The following is a 22,144-nucleotide window of genomic DNA, read 5'->3' as shown; positions in this document are numbered from 1 at the left end:
TATGTCATCATTGTATCATGTAAAGGTTTCCATATTTAAATTGTAATAATGAATAAATAAATCAACAGATATATTTATTTTGCAATAAACTTTTAGTTGTATATATAAATTCAATATTGGTGTATCTAAGTTCACTTTCAGGTTGTAAAAAAAACATGGTGGTGCACAGCGTTACTGAAAGTAGTCCTGGTTTCGAATACACTGGCCAGCTGGGCCCTTTCTGTGTTGTACTCCAGCTTCCTCCTGCAGCCTAAAAACATGCATGGGTTACATTCATTTGTAATTCTAAATTGGCCATTGGTGTGAATTATAGTCTGTCTTTCTGTGTTATTCCTGTGATTGTATACTGTACACCCATACCATTCAGAGTATAGTATCCTTGCACTTGCATTTTAAAACTGTTATGTACTATTTATCAATTTTAATTAGCTTTTTTGTTTGTTTGTTTTAAATATAACAATATATTATATTACGAAAGACTAACAATAGGGAAAACATAACTTATTTTTCAATTCAATTCAGCAGTTGTTAGTGATTGAATTAGGGATTTTTAATGGTTAATTTTACTATCTAGGAGGTTAAATGTAATAAAATAACAATTTTAAGACTGTTATTTTTCATGTACAGTTTTTGTCATTCATTATTTATCTTCAGACATGGTTCAGTGCTTACCACACATACAACTGTTTCAGTCTGTTGTGTCACTGTGCTTGTCTTGCACAGAAATAAACTGCAGTCTTCTTATTTGAGAGTCTTCATCACTAAATTCAAACAATTTTGAGAAGTGTCTTTGATGGAAAACTGGCCTTGGAGACTTTGGGGAAATGTTGTGCCAGTCCCATCACGAATACTTCCAATCCATTCTCCTAAGCCCTGTTTTTTGTCAAATCCAATGCAACCAAGTCAGAGAGAGTCCTTGGACTCTCCATGACACGTTAACTGATTGTCCTGGTCTGCTGACCACTGACAAGGTGAGAGACTGACAGTGAGCAGCTGAAAGAGATACAGAGTTTAGGTGATGGGAAGGAGCTGACATCCAGACATTCTCTTTCTATCCTAATACAGACTTCACACACCTGAAATGAGAGACAGAAGGAGCACACTCCATACAATGGCCATGGTCATTACCTGGTTGAGACTTCAACTGTAAATGGTGATGTGAATGAGAGATTTTGATGTTGTGTAGGCAGAGTAGGTGGAGATTTGCTTGTCTGTGTATCTGAGAATCAAAATAAGACAGAGAGAGAGAGACAGATAACAGTTTGTTGCAACACTACCAATAAAATACATTTTGTATTGTTACAGTGAAGTTTTTTTAAAATTGTGCTCGATCCTCATTTGGCATGTGGATGTGTAGGGAGTCAGAATACATTAGAATGTGTTGAAATGTCACATATACAGAGATTTCCAGATGAAGGATGATTTGTCATTGGTGTATTAACGTGAGTACCAAAAGTTTCAGGCACAAGAATAAACAGCAGTCTTCTCATGCAGTGACATGGTGAGTTCGTGAAAACAAAACAAAACAAAACAAAACAAAACAAAACAAAACCCCACACGGCTGTGAGGCCACCGGTGATCTATCTGATTAAAAGCTGATCTAACGTCTCTGTGTACATTCACATAGGCGAGAAACTTGTCATTGTATGCCCTCTAGTGTTTGACATGATTTTTCTGTAAAATCCCCCCTCCAATCAATAATTTCAATGAGGACTTTTGTGAACTGTAAAGGTTCTTGGTGTTAAGTGATCAGTGGAGATCATATGTTCAATTCTTGTGTTTTTAGCTTTTTTTTAAAAAAAGTTGCCACAAAAGAATTATGGTCTCAAAATAGATTTTGTGTCAGTGCATTAAAAATACACAGAAAAAAGGTGTAAAAATAATAAAAATACAAATAAAAAATAATATCTGGTTTTAATACTTAAAACTAAAACCAAATCCTGTTGTCAGATTGAGAACCACACACACTCACCCTGATTTGTTTAAAAGGACAAATAGAGAAGGATTGTCTGGTAAAACAGCTGATATTTTGGCCTACTGACATTTTTCAGTGCTTATTTTGGCAATAACAGGAAGAAAAGTGAATGTTCTCATAAAATGTGAAAATCTGAGAACAAACTTTATGACAAGAGTCATATTGATTAGCTATTTAACAGACTACTTACAGTATCTTGATTTTACCTCTGGGTAACAAGCTACCAAGTAACCAGGGCAAGAGTATGTAATTTATTTTCTTGGTTAATTAGGCAATACTACACAAAGTTTTTAAAAACTTTAAAATTGTTCAGCCACATAAAATCAGTTTCCACAAGAAGAACATTTTGTAAAAATGAGTGTGTGTAAAAGCAAAAAACAAACAAACAGACAAACAAACAAAGATGAATGCATAGAAGACAGACAAACCAAACTGCCCTGAACAGTTTGAACTTTTGATATATTTCAGTTAAAGTGTGTTTTAAGTCCAGTCACTGATTTGTGTCATGAAGTGACCTCTTCATCTTCTTTCTCACACAGAATCGTGATTAATGATGAGCCACGTTGTTGAAGGAGCCGAGCTCTGTGTGATCATTGTATAATTTAACATAACAACACTGGATACTTTTCTCTTTATCCTGTCTGCAGTAGACGAGTTGGCAAATATAACATCAAAACAAAATCTCAAAATAATACTAAAATACACTATCATTACTACTATTGCTGTGATAATTTTTACATAATTATATTATACCCTGAACTCTAGTCTAGTCTAAGGTCTCCTGTGGTTATTTCTGTTAGTGATTATGACAACAAAACTGTTGTACAAACAATGTCTGCCATTATATGTGAGAATAACTTTAGTCATATTTTTAACAAACTTATGTTATGCTAGATTTTGTACAGCTGGTCAGTCAGCTCCACTCACTGTGGCTCTCGAGCACAATAATAAACAGCAGTGTCTTCAGTCTTCAGGCTGTTCATCTGCAGATACAGCTGCTCTTTGCTGTTGTCTCTGGAGATGGTGAACCTGCCCTGAACTGACTGAGAATAATAGATGTAAGCACTGTCATATCTGATTCTGGCAACCCACTCCAGTCCTTTTCCAGGACCCTGTCTGACCCAGGCCATCCTGTAGCTGCTGAAGTCAATGTTGGAGCCTGTACAGGTCAGTCTGTGGGATTCTCCAGGTCTTTTAGCCACCGGTTCAGACTGTGTTATAGTCTGACTATCAACACCTAGCAGATCAAAAAAGAAAAAAAGTCATTTGCAATAAGATAGTAAAACAAAAAAAACCAATTTTTATTTATAAGAGAAAAATCTTCACCTGCCACAAACAGCGTTAAAAGCAGCAGTCCTGCCCTGAAGTCCATACTGTCAAACTGTTAGTGCACTGCTCTCTGTCATCCTCACTGCTGACAGATAAGTAGACATGAAAGACATCTGAGTTTTGCATTGAGTCAAAGTGAGGAGGAGTTAACTTGGCCCTCAGTTGGTAGGCATGAATAGTGTTAGAACAGAGACATAGATGAATTCAATATTTGAATATTATGTTGTGTTTTTTTTTTTTTTGTTGCTTTTTCATGAATTCATGTCCCATTGAAAACTCAGTGGTTCTGGCACAGTTAAAACTGCTGTGTTCATCTGCAGATAAACTTTACTGGTGGAATCATCTCTGGTGATAGTGAATCTGTTCTGGACTAACTGGGAGTAAAAGTTACATTATATTAAATCCAGATGTTGTATGGATGAGCCTGTGGGACTGTTGAGGTCTGTGCCTTCATAAGCAATCTGCTTGAATCCTTTAGTCTGTCTGATCCAGTTTCACACATGAGTCTGTTGAAGTCAAATCCAGATGTTGCACAGGTGAGTCTGTGGGACTCTCCAGATCTTTTAACAGCTGCTTCAGACTCTGTTAAGGTTTGAGATTTAACACATCTTGAAACAATGGCAGCAACCACCAGAAATGTTAGCTTTCTGTAAGTTAACAGTGTGATGGGTACGTTGTTAGGGCTTGGTGAGTAGTAATGCAGAAAGGCAGGTGAGCCCTTTATTGAGCTGATTTGAAAACTAGACATGAGCATAAAGCCTTCAACTGGTGGTCACGCCACAGGCCCACACTTGGATGTTCAGATCTCAATTTAATCACAGAGTCCCTTCATTCTCCATATACCAGTGACAGAGTGTAAATACAGAGGCTGAAAGGACTTTGTTTAAGCACACACATCTCTTAGCAGCGCAAAAAAAGCCAGGCAGCCATCATGTGTCTGTCTAACCAATCTTACATTGCACAGTGTGGATAACTTGCATTACTTTGGGATTTCAGAAATGAGATAGCTAATCCAATAGTTAATCCTTTATCTTATCCAGGAGCTTTTTTATGAAATACATTTTCTATTTGAAGTATTTATCAACAGAGTAATAATTTTCAAATATTGATTGATAAATAGTGAGCCACTGTCTTACATGGTGGCCGGGAGAGGCAGGAATAATAAGCCAATAATATAGCCAATAATAAGCCAAGAGTGGAGCCCACAGTGAGCTCCACCCAGGCGAGCGAGACAGAAGAGAGAGACTGAGGGAGAAAAACAACAACAAATACCTCTAGCCGGTTCAAGCCGGCCGTGGAGACACAGGGACCATGACACATGTGTTTGAACACCAGACACAGTCCATGCAAAGATGCCCCAACTGGCCAGTAAATTTGAACCCATGGGTTCTTGCTGTGAGGTGACATAAAACCACCAGTAAATAACCATGTCCCTGTTTATTTACCGTTTTAATTAGGTGGAAGTAAAATTAAAGGCTTTTCAGTCTCTTGTGCCACTGTAACTCCCATGCACAGTGATAAACTACAAAGTCTTGCTTAAGACTCTTCACTACTCTCCACAAGATTTTAGGAAGTGTCTTGGAAAATGGAAACCTGGCCTTGAAGACTTTGGGCAAATACTGTGCCAGTCTCATTATCAGTTTCGCCAATCCATTCCAATCCTTTCCCCAGTTTTAACAAATCCAGTGCAACCAAACCAGAGTGAGTCCTTGAACTTTACATGAAAGAGTGACTGATTCCACTGGTCTGCTGACCATTGGCTATGATGAGGAGAAAACCTGACAACAAGCAGCTGAAAGACAAACAGATTTTGACATCCAAACAATTGAACATGTGAATCCAGTGAAACCTCCTCAGGATCCAGCAGCCTGCAGTAGTATCAGAGCTAACATGACCATTGTTGATCTGGTCAATGCTGAAGATGAAATTATAAAACAAACTTGATCACAACAATAACAACAAATATCCCCTATCACATAATATCTGACATAAAATTGTAATATATAAATATAGTAAATGTAGTAAAGAAAAGCAAACTTGCAAAGTAAACATTTTACTTTCTTTCACTTTATAACATTTTGTGATATAAATATGAGGCCAATAAATGTATAGAACATTTCATATTAAAAATTTAAGGTTAGTTAAAAAATAATATGAAGAGAATTCTGATGATCAGTGTCACAGTGACATCTGCAGTGTTTCGTGTACAGCTCTGTGGCTTCCTGTTTCACTGTGGCGTTCAAGCACAATAATAAATGGCAGAATCTTCAGTTGTTAAGCTGCTCATGTGCAGATACACTTGATCCACATTGTTGTCTCTGGAAATGGTGAAGCGATTCTGGGCAGATGTGGAATAGCTTTTAGTGCTCCCACCCGGAGCAGAAATGTAAGCAACCCACTCCAGCCCTTTTCCTTCAGCCTGTCTGATCCAGCTGATAGCAGCATCACTATCTGATATTCCTGCATATGTACAAGTCAGTTTGTGAGAATCTCCTGGCTGTTTTATCACTGGTTCAGACTCGGTAAGCGTCTGACTGCAAACACCTCGAAGAAAGGAATACATGTAATCAGAAACGAGCCAAACATAAACTTCAGTATAAATATGGAAGAATGCAGATCTGTGGTAGTTACCAGGAATCACTGATAGCAGGAGAAGCATTATAGATGTAGATAAAAACATACTGAAAAGTTGTTGTCTGCCTCATTTACTCGTCTTCACTTTGTTGTGAACTAAATAAAGATTGGCAGATCAATATTTACATCAACTCCTCCTTAAAGTGTCAAAAACAAGTAATACATTAAAATGCATTTAAATGAAACCTGTTGATAAGAGGTTAGACCTACTTACTAAGAGTGCAGTTTTGTTGATTGTAAATGTCATATTAAAGTAAATGCTTAATATTTGTAGGATCTGGTTGACTTAAAATTTTGAGACCTGTCCAATAGAACAAAGAACAACAATAAATGAAAGAATCTTCTGTTTCCAAGCTGTTAATATGCAGATGCTCCTGATCCTTGTTGTTGTCTCTGGAAATGGTGAAAAATGTGGAATAATATGTATCGATTTTACTCGGACCGGAAACGTAGACAAACCACTCTAGCCTTTTTCCTTTAGCTTAATGGAGCTGATGGCTTTAGCTACCCACTCCAATTCTCTGAACTTCGTGAGTTCATTTATAAAACAAGCTTTATATTTATTATTTTTTCTACTTATTTTTTCAAGATTTTATATCAGATAAGAGTTGGAATTAATATTTTCATTTTGTGCTAAACTTATGCAGTTTCACTGTCTTCACTGATCAAATTTCCTGCAACTGCTGTGAGTGAAATGAGCTGAAGACTGAAACTTTAATTTTTAGATACTACCAAAGACTAATAATAGGCACAAGGTAACTTACTTCTTTCAAAACAGTTTGGCAGCTGCAAGTGAACAAATTTGGGATTTTTTTTTACGGTTTAATGTTTCTATCTAGGGGCTTAAATTTAGGACTGTTACGTTTCATATACAATGTCAGCAGTCACAAAGGTGATGTCTTACAAGTCCAGCTAGTACTATAAGTTTTAATGACCACACCATTAGACAATTGTATTTTTACTAATTTGTTTCATGGATAACTTCATCAGTATTTATCTCACTAGGCTGACATGGTTCAGTGCTTCTCACACAGACAGCAGTTTTTGCAAGGCCTTTCAGTCTCTTATTTCACTGTGCTTGTCTTGCACAGTAATAAACTGCAGAGTCTTCCTATTTGAGGCTGTTCACCACTAAATTCACACGATTTTGTGAAGTGTCTTTGGTGATGGAAAACTGGCCTCGGAGACTTTGGGCAAATATTGTGCCGGTCCCATCATCAATGCGTCCGATCCATTCTAGTCCTTTCCCAGGTTTTTGGCGAATCCAGTGCAACCAAGCCAGATCCATTCCTTGAACTCTACAGGACATAGTGACTGATTGTCCTGGTCTGCTGACCAGTGGCTCTGATGAGGTGAGAGACTGACAGCGAGCAGCTGAAAGAGATAGAGAGTTTATATGATGGGAAGGAGCTGAGATCCAAATATTCTCTTCTTATCTTGTCTCTTCCTAACAGACTTGACTCACCTGAAATGAGAGTCAAAAGGAGCAGACTCTGTACAATGGCCATGGTCATAACCTGGTGGGGACTTCAACTGTAAATGCTGATACGAATGAGAGATTTTTATGCTGTGTAGGCAGAGTGGGTGGGGATTTAGGTCAGTTTGAATTTGCCTGTTTGTGTATGTGAGATGCAGTTAAAGAAAGAGACACAAAACAAGTTAACATTTTGTTGCAACTCTACATATAAATACACATGCAAAATATATAATTTTGCGTTGTTACATTGTGAGTTTTTTTTTGTGTGCTTAATCATTTTTTATGTGTGGCTTAGTTAGTTATTTGGAATGTTTTGTCAGCTCTTTGATATAGTGTAAGCTGTACTATCACATCAATAAAATGTCACAGACAAGGAGATCAACCATCGAATGATGCTCTCTCATTGGTGTATCAATTTTTTTACCGAAAGGTTTCAGGCACCAGAATAAACTGCAACTGCACCGTCACTGTTGAACTACCTGTTGAAAACCTTTTCGTTGTTTCTTTTTATACTGACAGAGGTGAGAAACTTGTCATTGTTTGCCCTCTAGTGTTCAACATTGTTTTTCAGTACACCCCCCTCCCCGGTGCCCTTCCAGTGTCTTATTTTTGCTATTTCTACCCAGACAGCTATTCCAGTGGCGGGCATATCTTTTATGAACAGTGGAGGTTGTAGGTGTTAAGTAATTATTAGAGTTAATATGTCGAGTTCTTTTGTACATACAACAGGTCATACAAAAACTCACAATTACATAAAAGCTTAAAATACTGAAATTTGCAGATCTATTGAAAGTCCAAACAGCAAGAATGAACCACAACACTAGAATTAACAGCAGCTTCTAGTTTTCTGCTTGTTTATGATGAGAATTACTTGATATGGTGAGATTCTGAATTAAAACTACTAATTCTTTATCACTGTATCTCTACCTGTTTTTTTACGCATAACATATTTTTATTTAACTCTTTCTTGTTTTTGCTGACTTCTGGAAATAAAGCGACTCATTTATTCTATGTTCTGTTTTGTGTGTTTGTTTCATACTGCATCAGCCCCAACACCTAGATCGTAGTTATAAAAGCAAACTGATATAGTGAATGTGGTTTAATATAAGAGTGCTAGTTGTTAAGCTGTACTGATAGTTTGAATCATTTTGGTATTGAATAGTACACTAAAGAATCATCTGTGTATTTGGGTGAGACAGATAGATTTATGATACATTGTGACTTCTCTGTGGAGGATGAAGTAGAAACACATTTGTTTCTACTTCATCAGTGTTTATATTCATATTTACATCATCCATGTCTTTTTGCATGTCTCTTGGTGGCTTGGACTACTGTATCCCTAACATATAAACAATTATAAGACACGGTTTCAGTTCAATTCAGTTCAATTTTATTAATCTAGTTACTAATCTAGTGGCATCCTCCAGGCCTTTTAACCACTGATTCAGACTGTTTTATAGTCTAATTATCAGCATATGTTAGGTAAAAAAAAATAAAAGAGAGTGATCATTTTCTATAACATAATAGGAGTAATTAAAAGTGAACAATCTTCACCTGCCAAGAACACAGTTAAAAGCAGCAGTCCTGCCCAGTAGTCCATACTGTTAAACTGTGAGTCCACTGCTCTCTGCCATCGTCTCTGCTGTCAGATAAGTAGACATTAACCCCTCCTCACTGGAACGACTCAATTGTAATTAATTTGGGCATCATTTGGTCAACATGTGTTAAATTTAGACATGCTTAAACCACCTTAAGTATGTCTCTAATATAACTCAAAGTGCTTTTAATGTACTCAATTAATATTTTACCATTTAAACATTTTTTAGCATTTTCTAATTTATATAATTTGAAACATTTCCATATTTCTTGAAACATTTACTTTGAAGTTCAAGTTTTTTTTTTTTTCAATGTCTCAAGTTTCCAACAAATTTTAGAAAGTTTGTGGAGGAGATATCTGTAGCAGCCCTTGGCATCAAGAACGACAGAAGAGTCTCTGACGGGTGCAGCCATTTATTTCCTCACCACACACGGCTCATTCTCTGGACATTGAGCACCGTGAAAACTATAAAAACAGAAAAGAATTGATATCTTTACAGTCCTTTTGAAGTATAACAATGAGCAATAACAACAATGAGCTTAAGTTAATTCAGGTAAGTTCAAACAAGTAATTCTGAGATATACAGTCACAGATTAAATAAAACAAAAAGGGGTTACTTCAAACAGCATCAAGGGGTTACACAGCTCGGTTAAATAAAATATAACAACAGATCACCTCTCATCACATACCTCATTCCGCTTGCCAAGGGTGCAAACTCCGGTGAACACTTAAACACTTCGGCCCGTTTCTCATGGGATGCTGCTAGCTTGCGTGACACACATGTCTAAGCTAAAAAATAGCACATGGGTGTACGTAACGTAAGTACAGAACAAAAAGGTTTTCAGATAGCTCACAATACAAACGCAGCAACATACCTTACGTTAGAAACACACATCATACTTATCAAAGTATTATCGTAACTTACATGGACTTTGTACAACTTATTCCTGCCGCACGACAGACCGCTCATACACGTTACGGGGCATGCCTCTGAGCACATCTGTCCTTAGTGCGACTGCGCATACAGTTCCGACAACCCCCGCAAGGATGACTTATGGTACAGATCAGCGGTCTGTTACACTCCCACCAATCATGCTATGATTTAGAAACTAGCTAATCATACATGATTTGAACAACAACAAACTGAAACCACTTCAACCAATATGCAGGTGTACAAACATCATAGAGCAGGTGCCACCTGGACTGTTACATTGTTTATGTCAGCATGTCAGTTCCTCTCAGATAATAACGTGGTTGTTATTATTCTCTTTCAACAAGAACCACCAGTTTTTGAATAGGCCGCTCGATAATGGGGGCCTTGAAAGCACGGTCCTGTTTCTTGGTCCGACTTTGGACTCCTACTTGAACCTTGACCCGACGGACTAAACCATCATCGCCTTCGATAGTTTCAACAATACGTCCCAGTTGCCACTGACACTTTGGTAACATATCTTCCTTGATGATAACAATGTCATTCACTTTTAGATTACGCCGGGTTTTGTGCCACTTCTGTCTTGTGGAGACATTCATGAGGTATTCTCTTTTCCACCTACCCCAGAACTGCTCAGTTAAGTATTGTACTCTACGCCACCTCTTCGCTGCATACAAGTCTTCTCTCACAAATTTCCCAGGTGGTGGTAGAGCAACTTTGGACTTCATCAGTATAAGATGGTTCGGAGTAAGAGGTTCAGGTGCCTTTGGGTCACAGATACTGCCCACAGTCAAGGGGCGGCTATTTACAATAGCCATGGCCTCATAAAACAAAGTTCTAAGAGAGGCATCGTCTAGTCTTCCTGCACACTGAGCGGTAGTGGCATTTAGCACATTACGAATAGTCCTAATTTGGCGTTCCCAGATGCCACCAGCATGACTTGCAGAAGGAGCATTGAAAACAAACTCACACTGTTTGTCTGCCAGGAAAGCCTCCAGTGCCTGCATGTCACATTGTTTGAGAGCCTCTCTGAACTCATTCCTGGCTCCTACAAAGTTTGTGCCTTGGTCACAGCGGAGTTGGCAAACAGCTCCTCTGAGGCTGATGAAGCATCTAAGGGCATTGATGAATGCATCTGTTGATAGGTCTTCTAGCATCTCGATATGGACAGCACGTGAAGACATGCATGTAAAGATAAGCCCATACCTTTTGTACTCCTTGCGGCCCCGCTTGATGGAAAATGGACCAAAACAATCCATACCAGAGTACGAGAAAGGAGCGGAGGCTTCAGTCCTTTCTTTCGGGAGCTCTGCCATGCGTTGCTCCTCAGTGGGGCGCCGAAGTTTTCGACATTGCACACATTTATGTATTAACTTGGCAACTGCTTTGCTTCCTCCAAGCACCCAAAACCCATTTGCCCTGAGTTCTGCTAGAGTTTGACTGCGACCCTGATGACAGATGGTGGCATGGTAATGAGACAGTATTAGCCTTGTAATGTGACTTTCCTTTGGAAGGATGACCGGGTGTTTTAGTTCTCGACTGAGCGTTGCCTTTGTCAGTCTTCCACCGACACGAAGTAGTCCTTCATCTAAGATGGGATCAAGACAGCTTAGGGGGCTAGAGCATGGAAGAGAGTTGCCCTTCTGAAGTGTCTTTATGTCTTGCAAAAATGCTTGTCGCTGAACCAGACTGATTACTAGCTCACAAGCCTTTCTCCTTTCCTCCACCGTCACAATGCTGCTGACACGATCTGACTTCATGCCTAGTCTCTTAATTCTTGCAACTACTCTGATGAGCGTTGTCCAGCTGGAAAAGCGGCTTAGACGGTTCAGAATGTCATTTTGCTCATTGGCATGGGTGGCAAAGGTTTTCACCGATTTAACTTCAGGGTCACAGACTAGCAAATCTGGTGAAAAATGTAGTGTTGGGTGTATCTCAGGTTTCCATAGAAATTTAGGACCCGATAACCAGTTCGTTGACAGAATGTCCCCTGCACAAAGACCTCTCGAAGCGTGGTCAGCTGGGTTTTCCGCCGTATCCACATAGTGCCACTGCGCAGGGTCTGTGGTTTCTCGGATTAGCTGAACACGATTTGCGACAAACACATGGAATCGCCGTGCCTCATTGCTGATGTAGGCCAATACAACTTGGGAATCAGTCCAAAAGAATTCCTCGTCAATCTGCATGCCGAGCTCTGTTTTTAACATGACACTTAGTCTTGCGGAGATTACTGCAGCCGAAAGCTCCAGCCTTGGGATGCTCATGAGCTTTGTTGGTGCAACTCTTGCTTTGGCTAACACAAGGCTACAGTGTACTTCATCCTTTCCATTTTTGTATCTGAGGTAGGAACATGCACCATAACCTATGTTACTGGCGTCGGAAAAGTGGTGTAGTTCCACCCTCACTATGTTGCCAAAGTCTGGAGGATGGTAGCATCTGGGTATCACTATTTCCTTTAGCCTGTGTAGATCCCTTTTCCATTGCTCCCACCGTGAATGTAGGCTATCGGGAAGCTGATCATCCCAACCTATGCCCATGCGACACAGCTCCTGGAGAATACATTTACCACTCAGGATAAAGGGAGCTACGAGACCAAGAGGGTCGTAGAGGGACGAAACAGCAGACAGGATGCCACGGCGAGTTGAGGGTTGATCCCTTTTGTCAATGTTGAAGCTGAACGTGTCACTTTCTATTGACCACTGAATGCCAAGTACGTGACCCTCTGCTGTTGAATCAAGGCTAAGGTTGAGAGGCCCAGTGGTTACTGCCCTTTCTGAAGGCGCAACACCAGATAGCACCTCCACCTTGTTCGAGTTAAATTTGTGCAAGTGTAAACCTCCAGTCTTACACAGCTGTTGTGCGTTGATAATAAGGTCTGTAGCTTCTGTGACTGATGGGACGCTAGTTAGTCCATCATCAACGTAAAAGTTCTTTTCAATGAAAGAAGCCGCCGAGGGATAATCGGCTTCACATTGCTGTGCAAGATATTTAAGGCCGAAATTGGCACACCCTGGAGAGGAACCAGCACCGAAAAGGTGCACCGCCATTCTATATTCTTGGGGTTCTGTTTCCAGCTGACCGCCTTTCCACCATAGGAACCTCAGGTAGTTCCGCATGTTGGGTGGGACATAGAACTGATGGAACATTTTTTCAATGTCGCAGGTGATGGCTACTGCTTCCCTCCTAAAGCGGCAGAGAACTCCTACTAGAGAGTTTACCAGATCAGGGCCAGTCAATAAGGTGTCATTCAGAGAGATGCCCTGAAACTTGGCTGAACAGTCGAAGACCACCCTAAGTTTATCTGGTTTCCTAGGATGGTACACCCCATGATGTGGGATGTACCAAATTGTCTCTCCCTCATGTGCAGGGGAGGCTGGTTCTGCAACACCCTTGTTGATGGTTTCCTCCATGAATGCTGTGTAATGGTCATGGTACTGCTTGTTGGACTTTAACTTCCTCTTGAGGTGTTGCAAACGAGCTTCAGCCAGTCGCTTGTTGTTTGGCAGCATGGGTGGAGAGCTGCCCTTGAAAGGAAGTGGCATCTCATAGTGTCCATCCTTCCTTTTTGTGATTGTGCTGCCGAGGAGTTTTACAAAATGAACATCATCTTGAGAAACATATTTATCTTGGTAGTTTCTTTCGCTGAAATCCATTTCTAGGACCTTTAACACATCATTGACCGGGGGTAATGGCATTTCCTTTACTGCCACTCTGTGCACAACGCTCTGATGTTCCTTTCTATCAAGATATGGATTTGCTGATCCTATGATGCTCCAGCCCAGCACGGTTCTTTGAGCAAATGGATGGTTTTCTGACCCTACAATAACTTCTAGAGGGGCCAGTGCTGATGGGCAATCATAACCGATCAGCAATCCCACTTCACAGTCTTGAAGTGGCTGCAGCTTGTTTGCCAGTTGCCTCAGATGTGGCCACTGAAGTGCGGTGTCCTTTGTAGGAATGTGAGACTTATTGACTGGGATGAAATCTCTTGTGTATGCCTGGCGTAGCTGAACATGCGACTCACTATGGAGCCCACGAACTTGCAATCCACAAGCTACTTTACTAGCTATGACTGTGTCTACTGCTGTCATTGTACTGAGCTTTAATTGCACTGGCTGAGTCCTCACATTTAGTGCAGAGACCAGATCTCCCAAGATGAAAGTTGAATCGCTCTGTGTGTCGAGCAATGCATATGTGAGAATCTCTCTGTGGGGATCTTCTGCCGATGACACAAAAACTGGAACAATGCTAGACGTAGCTGAGGAGTGTCTTGTCAATGTGTGTGACATGACATTGCGGACTTCCTTTGTCTCATTTCCTGCAGATGGTGAATCACTGTTTAACATTCCACCGGCTCCCTCAATTCTCTCTATGTGCAAGCAAGTTGGATGATTTCGACTACATATAGTGCATGTGTGCCTTCTTTTGCATTCTTTACTAGTGTGACCCTTTCTTAAACAGCCGAAGCAAAGACGGTTTTCGCGAATGAAAGCCCTCTTTTCATCAGGAAGCCTTGCGGCAAAGGTTGGGCACTTGGCTACTCCGTGTGTTTCATCGTTGCAGACGAAGCATGGTGGTCTTGGCTTTGAAATCAAGGTCCCTGGTTTACCTGCAGAGTGCTTAGCTTGAGCGTTTGTGCTGAGTGCCTTGGTTCTCTTAGGAAGCCTTTCATCTGTTATTTTAGTGGTTAATAAGAAGGGAGAAGCAATGGGGTTGCAGGCTATTCTAGCTTCCTTTTGTAGAAATCTGGTGAAATGAGCAAATGGTGGATACTCTTGACATCTGTCTAGTTCATCCACGACAACGCGACCCCATCTGCGTACCAGCCATTCGGGCAGCTTTTTGAGAAGTTTATGATTTTCTTCACAATCATTTAGAATTGCCAGCCCTTTAACATGAGGGATGGCCTCGGCACAACTTTGAAGGAAATCTGAAAACTCTCTGAGGGCTACTGGGTCATTGGGAGCTATTTTTGGCCATTTCATCAGTTTATCCCTGAAAGCCTTTTGGACGACAAATGAACTTCCATACCTCTCCTGAAGAATCTCCCAGGCACCCTGATACGCATCTTCTGAGTTTCGATAGAAGAACCCTTCGACCGCCTTCCGTGCCTCACCTGCAAGATAACTTTTCAAGTGCAACATTTTTTCACCTGCGGGGAGGGGTTTGTGGCCAATCAATGCCATAAAGGATATCTTCCAATCTATAAACTTTAAAGGGTCCCCAGTGAACACTGTGGGTTCCGGTGCAGGCAGACGGTTGGAGACGAACAAGCTTGCAAGCTCCTGTGTTAAGCTGACATCCTGTTGCTTTTGTAAAATTTCAGGTGGTGCACACTGAGGTCGAAATGATTCAGCCTGTGGATTCAATGGATTTTGAGATTCAATGATTTGGCTATCAAGTTGTGATTTGTCATCTGCCTCATACTTAAGGCTTTCCAATCCATCGTAGTTGTTGTAAGCTCTCACTCTGGCTGCTGCTACTTTTACCTCATTTTCTGCCTGTAGCTGTTGCAGTTTAGTTCTCTCTTCCTCTAACTTTGCTGTCATTTCTGCAATCATTTGTGCTTCCTTGATTTTCCACTCATGCTCTAGGCTACTCAACTTGGCTTGCTGTTCATGTATTCGTTGCATTGCCTTCGCCTGTTCTAGTTTAGCTGCAAGGTCAGCTTCGGCATCCACACGTTTGCTAGAAGTCATAGAGGTGGCTCTGGAGTATGAATCTGAGCCCTTTGAATGCTCTGAAATAACTGTTTCTGTTTCAGTTTTCCCAAAAACAGATCCATACTCCTCCTTACTTAATATCATCCTTACACGCTCCTTCTCAAGCCTGTCATTAAAGGTCTTATCTATATCTTCTAGTCGTTTACTAATGAGATCACAAATTTCTGTTGTTAGGGCAACACACGCATCCATTTTCTTGACAACATCTGGAGTAGAAGTATGATTACGTCGGATAGGCTCATAGAGTTCATGCACTACCGCTTCTTTAGCCTTAATGTCCGTTTGTGCTTTAACAAGGTCTTCATTTGAGCAGAAACCTTTCAGTTTCGTTCTAACTCCTCTTGCTAACTCCTTCCAGGACTCATATGCCTTGCTAAATGACTTTTCATTTTTCTTGGCTTCCTGTTCATGCATCTCCTGCCCCTTTTCTGTTAGTCTTCGCTCTCTGGAGCTGGACCTGGCCTGTTGTGCCTCTGTAGATTTGTCTGTTTCTTCAACGGGGGACAACATTATTATTAATTTTATTTTTGGCTCGTTGCACCTGCCCTTTTAAGTGTATATATCTGAACTCAAATGGATTGAGTGGTGGTTTCAACTTATTAACACTCAACTTAGATATTTACACCTTTAACCTCACAGACTGGCAACAAACCCAAATAATTCAACACATAATAATACTGATGATGCCCTCAATCAGACAATTTGCCACTTAAATTTTTACAGAAGTACAACTGATAGCATAAAGCCCAGATTCAGTCTTAGGCATTCTGATGCGAGAAATGTGGGATATTCAGCATCACAAGTTTACATGCTACTGTGTTAAATACAGAAGAGGTCTTTCTTGCTTGCATCACTTTAGACTGCCACATTGAAGATCATTTGCTCACACAGCTTACAAGATGCAGATGTGCATGACATTGTATTTATAATGTCCTTATTTTGAGTCCTTTACTGATCCAGCAGTCTCTGGATGACGCGATACACGCCTTTACTCACAGTTCGATGAAAGAATAAGATGAATGTAGATGGCTGCAAGGCAGCGTTGAGTTTTCACTGTAGCAGCCCTTGGCATCAAGAACGACAGAAGAGTCTCTGACGGGTGCAGCCATTTATTTCCTCACCACACACGGCTCATTCTCTGGACATTGAGCACCGTGAAAACTATAAAAACAGAAAAGAATTGATACCTTTACAGTCCTTTTGAAGTATAACAATGAGCAATAACAACAATGAGCTTAAGTTAATTCAGGTAAGTTCAAACAAGTAATTCTGAGATATACAGTCACAGATTAAATAAAACAAAAAGGGGTTACTTCAAACAGCATCAAGGGGTTACACAGCTCGGTTAAATAAAATATAACAACAGATCACCTCTCATCACATACCTCATTCCGCTTGCCAAGGGTGCAAACTCCGGTGAACACTTAAACACTTCGGCCCGTTTCTCATGGGATGCTGCTAGCTTGCGTGACACACATGTCTAAGCTAAAAAATAGCACATGGGTGTACGTAACGTAAGTACAGAACAAAAAGGTTTTCAGATAGCTCACAATACAAACGCAGCAACATACCTTACGTTAGAAACACACATCATACTTATCAAAGTATTATCGTAACTTACATGGACTTTGTACAACTTATTCCTGCCGCACGACAGACCGCTCATACACGTTACGGGGCATGCCTCTGAGCACATCTGTCCTTAGTGCGACTGCGCATACAGTTCCGACAACCCCCGCAAGGATGACTTATGGTACAGATCAGCGGTCTGTTACAATATCCTTATAAATAAAGATTGAGGGTGATTCTGGTCATTAGAAAGATATTGAAATTGGATATAAAAAGAAAAATGTTCTTTATCATGGGGACAAATAATAATACATCCTATGAGATTTTCACTAAGATGGAAGACAGTACTGTACTGGATCTGCCCTGGACTGACTGTGGGTAATAGATACTACATTAAAACCAGATGTTTTATCGATGACTCTGTTATGACCATGACATTCAACACACTTTGGAACAATGGCAGCAACCATGTATGATAAATATTGTCAACCTGCAGATCGGGATTTTACATCAGTAGTAATGTGCTTATTTATGAGTCTGAGGTGCAGCTTGAGAGGGACAAAACCTGTGTTTTACAAAATACTGAGACATGTCGCGGCTACACAATCAATAAAACTATTCATTAATTCATTCTGAAAGTCTTTGTTAATTGTTAATAACTGGGTGTAAAAACAAATGGTCTCACACACAGCTGTGTGTTAAACATGATCAAATGAATATACTTGGGAGTTGTGTGTTAGGGAAGAAGTGAGCAGTGAGTGTTAACTCATGTCTTTTTTTTTCATGTCATTGTTGATATTCAAGTTTACACCATGCATGTCTTGCAGGTGTCTGAGTATTTGTGCAGGTCTCTTGGTGTTTTGGATCACTGTGTCGCGAATACGCACACAGTAATAAACAGCTGTGTCCTCCGTCTGCAGATTCTGTCCTGTTATTGTCACTGTTCTGGCTGAAGTGTCTCTGCTGTAGCTGAACTTGTTCTTTAAAGCATCATTTTGCCGAAGGCTGCCTCCACCCCACTGATGAGAAATCCAGTCTATCGCTTTTCCTTCACGTTTTCTGATCCAACCTGTTCCATAGGTGTCATCAGTCATAGAATAACCAGAGACCTGACAGGTGATGGTCAAAGACTGTCTAGGTTGCACAGATCTTGATTCTGGCTGGATGAGATCAATACTGTACACACCTGTGGAAACAGAAATCAACATTATCTCAACCATTCATCTGACAATTAAGTATTTCTAATACATTTATACGAGTGAATTCACTAAAAGTTCCTCACATGATCCAGCAGCCAGCAGCAGTATCAGAGCGAACATGACTGATGCTGAAGAGAAAATCTTTGGAGCTGATCTGTCTTTTGACTGACAGGCAGACATCACTCCCTTTTAAGTAACTATTATTTGCATATTCTTGAATTTATTATGTTTTGATCCATTTACGGTATCAGCAGTAAAAAGACAATTTGTTTTGAATGTAATGTATTGTTACAATTCTATTTTCAGTATTAAGTAAATCAACAGTTGAGTTGAGTAAATCTGTTATCTCTAGAATACACAGTCCCAGACGGGCTCTTTATATTTTTATATTGTTTATATTTTTGTAGCATACTGCACTTTCTAATCCCCCAACCCCCCCAAAAGTGTTTTTTCATGGTTATTCACAATCGCTTTATCACATAGCCAACATAATTGTGATGTCACTGCTGAGCTACCTGTTAAGAAAAAAAGTGGTTTTTTTATAGGGAAGGAGCTGAAAGAGGCTTGTCATTGCATGCTCTTTAATGTGTTTAACACAACTGTTCAACACACATTCTCCTTCCAAAGGGTTAGCCCTAAAATTTTGTACATGTAGTTTTTTCTGTTACCACACAGTGATCTTAGTGAGGAGCTGTCTTTTGTGAACTTGCCTCGTGTGTGATGTTAGTAGAGTGAGCTTTTTTATGTTTTAGTGCATACTACTATTGGTAATAATGATCACTGATCAATGATCAAAAAGAACCTATGAATAAAAGGTTTTGCTTCCTCTCTTCCTCTCAGCAAAAAGATTCCCAAGATAAAGATAATTTGTGCATTTGTGACAGTGACAATCTGCAGAATGGGTGGGAATTCAGAAGGATGAGCACTGGCATTGATGAAGAAGAGTACAGGACAGGATGAGCTGTGTGTTTGTCTCATACCCCAGCGGTCCCCAACCTTTTTTGCGCCATGGTTAGTGTAAAACAATATATTCACGGACCAGCCTTTAAGGTGTCGCTAATAAATACAACAAAATAAAATGATACGACCAAGACAAAAACTGTGGTATTTTGTAAATATAATAATTGCGAATTCACGGTGTAACTGTGTAACTTTATTAGCAGTCCTCCTGAAATGCCCCAACAACACTGAGAGTAACGTCCTTCAATCTGCCTCTTAATGCTCTCTGGTCAACTGTGGTAACAGTTAAATATTTCTTTCAAAATAAGACACACAACTACAGCACGGGAAAAGACCCAGGGAAACCGAGTTAACGATACAAACCCTGAAAACCCTAAATTTCACACCCGAGCCTCAACTCTTGCGGCCCGGAACCAAACGATTCATGGACTGGTACTGGTCTGTGGCCCGGGGTTTGGGGACTGCTGTCATACCCTATCAGTCCTCACACTCACCTCCTAAAATGATACACAAGATGAAGACATTTTGCACATTTGTATGGGCGCAGCTTGCAGTATGGTTGGAGGTTAAGGAGGATGTGACTTGGCATTAGAAGAAGGAGACTACTGGACAGTATGAATTAATGACACAATAACAGTAAGTGAAAGAGTGATCAAAGGTAAAGAATGAGCATGAGAATCAGGGTTTCTCCTTCGTTTTTTCTTTTCTTTTCTCATAGACAAAATAGCCTAATACTAAAAGTAGAATTCTAAAAGTTGTGGTTGTTTCTGTTTCTGGCAATGATTTTAACAACAAAATCATACAAGCATTGTTTGTGAGGTATGAGAGAATAATCTTTGGTTGTATTTTTAACAAACATACATTATGGTGGATTTTGTACAGCCATTCAACCAGCTCCAGTCACTGTGGTCGTCGAGCACAATAATAAACAGCAGTGTCTTCAGTCTTAAGGCTGTTCATCTGCAGATACAGCTGCTCTTTGCTGTTGTCTCTGGAGATGGTAAACCTGCCCTGAACTGACTGAGAATAATAGATGCTATCACTGTCATATTCGATGATTGCAATCCACTCCAGTCCTTTTCCAGGAGCCTGTCTGATCCAGGCCATCCAGTAGCTGCTGAAGTCAATGTTAGAGCCTGTACAGGTCAGCTTGTGGGATTCTGCTGGCCTTTTAACCACTGATTCAGACTGTGTTATAGTCTGACTATCAACACCTGTCGGATTAAAAAAAGAACAAAGAAAAGTGGTCATTTACTATAACAGGAGTAGGACCAAACAACAAAATATTTATATCTGTAAGTGAAAAATCTTCACCTGCCAAGAACACAGTTAAAAGCAGCAGTCCTGCCCTGAAGTCCATACTGTTAAACTGTGAGTCCACTGCTCTCTGTCATCCTTTCTGCTGTCAGATAAGTAGACACGAAAGACTTTGGTGTTTTGCATTAACTCCTCCTCACTGGAAGAACTCAGAATTAATAATTTGCTCAACATGTGTTGAGTCCACGCAATTTTAAATCACATTATAAAGCTTGATTTCAGCCAGAAATTAATTAAATACAAATTTTAGTCAGTTTTACATTTTGTACCTCATATCATTTCAAAGTTCAAGAAAAATGTTTTTTTGAAATCAATTTAAATTTTAAATGTGTTTTTTATGCCTTAAGAAGAAATATTCTTAGAAATTAATATTAAAATAGAAGAGTTATTAGTCATTACCAAGACAACAAAATTAGACTGTAGGTGCAAGACAGAAAAAATAAAATGTTGTGTATCATACTTAAAATAGTAGTAGTACTGCTTGTGAGATTTTGACTCCTTTGTCACTTTATTCACTGCATAATTTGCTAATAATGAAGACTTAATTCTTCTGGTACAAACAATAAGAGAAGCTGTTGCATACTTGACTGAAATAACATAAAGAAACTAAAAATAGCATGCATGCAATGGCTGAATGCACAGAGGATGCAAGAGTAATGTTACGTTTGGCAGTTTCACCCCATTTCTTTTTATTCCTCAAGTCATCAGAGAAGACCGTAACTCAGTAGTTACATCACAAAACCTTTATTCATTCGCAATCACTTATGCATCTTCTAGAAGGGAGATGTGCATGGCCCAGCAATTCCTCTGCAAAACCTCAGCGCTTTGTCTGTTTCACATAATTTTATAGACGCGACCCCCAGTGTAAACCCACATGGTGTGTCATAAACCTAAAACACTGTGTTTGTTTATATATGTGCAAACATGTGAGTGCATGTGTGTGTGTGTCTCTATATACGTGACTTCCTGCTGGTCATAAAAGAGGGCCATCTCCCCTCACCCAAGCTACACCAAACTCCTCTACAAAACATGGTTATCAGGTTACAAGCACTGAGACCCCCACCCAGTTATCCCTTGGGCAATTTCCACTGACCTATAGCTTCTCTTTGTTTTACTTTCACAGCCCAAGGTGGGGAAGGATCTCCTAAAAGTCTACTCCGAACTGTATGACACTTTTAGGCCTTTATTACATTCAGGAACAAGGGTAACAAACTTCTTTTCTCTTTCCTATCTGTTCCATACAGTTCTAGCATCATCCAACTCTAGCTTCCTATCTCCTTTTATGACAGGCAGACCCCCACTGTTAATAAATTCCTCTCCCTCTACACAATTACACGCACACTCAGGCCTATAGCTAAACCAACCTAAAACACATAGACAATTTCCTATTCCTCTGATCTAGAGCTGGACCCTCTCATCAAAGCAACCTTAAG

At 40.0% G+C, this 22,144-nt stretch overlaps 3 protein-coding genes, 4 long non-coding RNA genes and 1 gene segment (V, D, J or C); 2 read left to right on the top strand and 6 right to left on the bottom strand.

The window, feature by feature from the left end:
* Window positions 1-22,144, bottom strand: part of LOC100709195 (uncharacterized) — a 1,346,887-nt gene that overhangs the window by 378,269 nt on the left and 946,474 nt on the right. The gene's annotated exons all lie outside the window — the stretch shown is intronic.
* Window positions 1-22,144, top strand: part of LOC112846698 (uncharacterized) — a 961,229-nt gene that overhangs the window by 159,365 nt on the left and 779,720 nt on the right. The window lies entirely within an intron of this gene.
* LOC102076453 (Ig heavy chain Mem5) overlaps window positions 1-22,144 on the bottom strand; it is a 900,359-nt gene that overhangs the window by 131,127 nt on the left and 747,088 nt on the right. Inside the window, exon 4 of one of the 2 annotated variants that reach the window (XM_025906588.1) lies at window positions 12,336-12,343. The exons of the other annotated variant lie outside the window; for it this stretch is intronic. Coding sequence (XP_025762373.1) covers window positions 12,336-12,343 — 8 coding nt within the window. The remainder of the gene's footprint in view (window positions 1-12,335; window positions 12,344-22,144) is intronic. 2 annotated transcript variants of the gene reach the window in all.
* Window positions 1-22,144, bottom strand: part of LOC106096470 (immunoglobulin mu heavy chain) — a 1,110,954-nt gene that overhangs the window by 349,737 nt on the left and 739,073 nt on the right. The window lies entirely within an intron of this gene.
* LOC112846703 (uncharacterized) overlaps window positions 1-22,144 on the top strand; it is a 297,478-nt gene that overhangs the window by 157,751 nt on the left and 117,583 nt on the right. The window lies entirely within an intron of this gene.
* LOC109202078 (uncharacterized) lies at window positions 9,387-10,076 on the bottom strand. The gene is made up of 3 exons (XR_002062045.2): window positions 9,938-10,076; window positions 9,702-9,801; window positions 9,387-9,477 (listed from the first exon to the last, which is right to left on the bottom strand). It is a non-coding gene; the product is annotated as an uncharacterized LOC109202078 (long non-coding RNA).
* Window positions 16,737-17,425, bottom strand: LOC109202079 (uncharacterized). Its single transcript, XR_002062046.2, has 3 exons — window positions 17,288-17,425; window positions 17,052-17,151; window positions 16,737-16,827 (listed from the first exon to the last, which is right to left on the bottom strand). It is a non-coding gene; the product is annotated as an uncharacterized LOC109202079 (long non-coding RNA).
* LOC112846680 (immunoglobulin heavy variable 3-30-3-like) lies at window positions 20,269-20,835 on the bottom strand. The segment is given in 2 exon segments: window positions 20,269-20,608; window positions 20,709-20,835. Coding segments are annotated over 2 exon segments (360 nt in total).

This window comes from Oreochromis niloticus, linkage group LG4, assembly GCF_001858045.2.
Source record: "Oreochromis niloticus isolate F11D_XX linkage group LG4, O_niloticus_UMD_NMBU, whole genome shotgun sequence".
In the NCBI taxonomy this organism is placed as follows: Eukaryota; Metazoa; Chordata; class Actinopteri; order Cichliformes; family Cichlidae; genus Oreochromis; species Oreochromis niloticus.
Note: the sequence above shows the minus strand (reverse complement) of the source record. Positions and strands in the feature narration are given on the sequence as shown.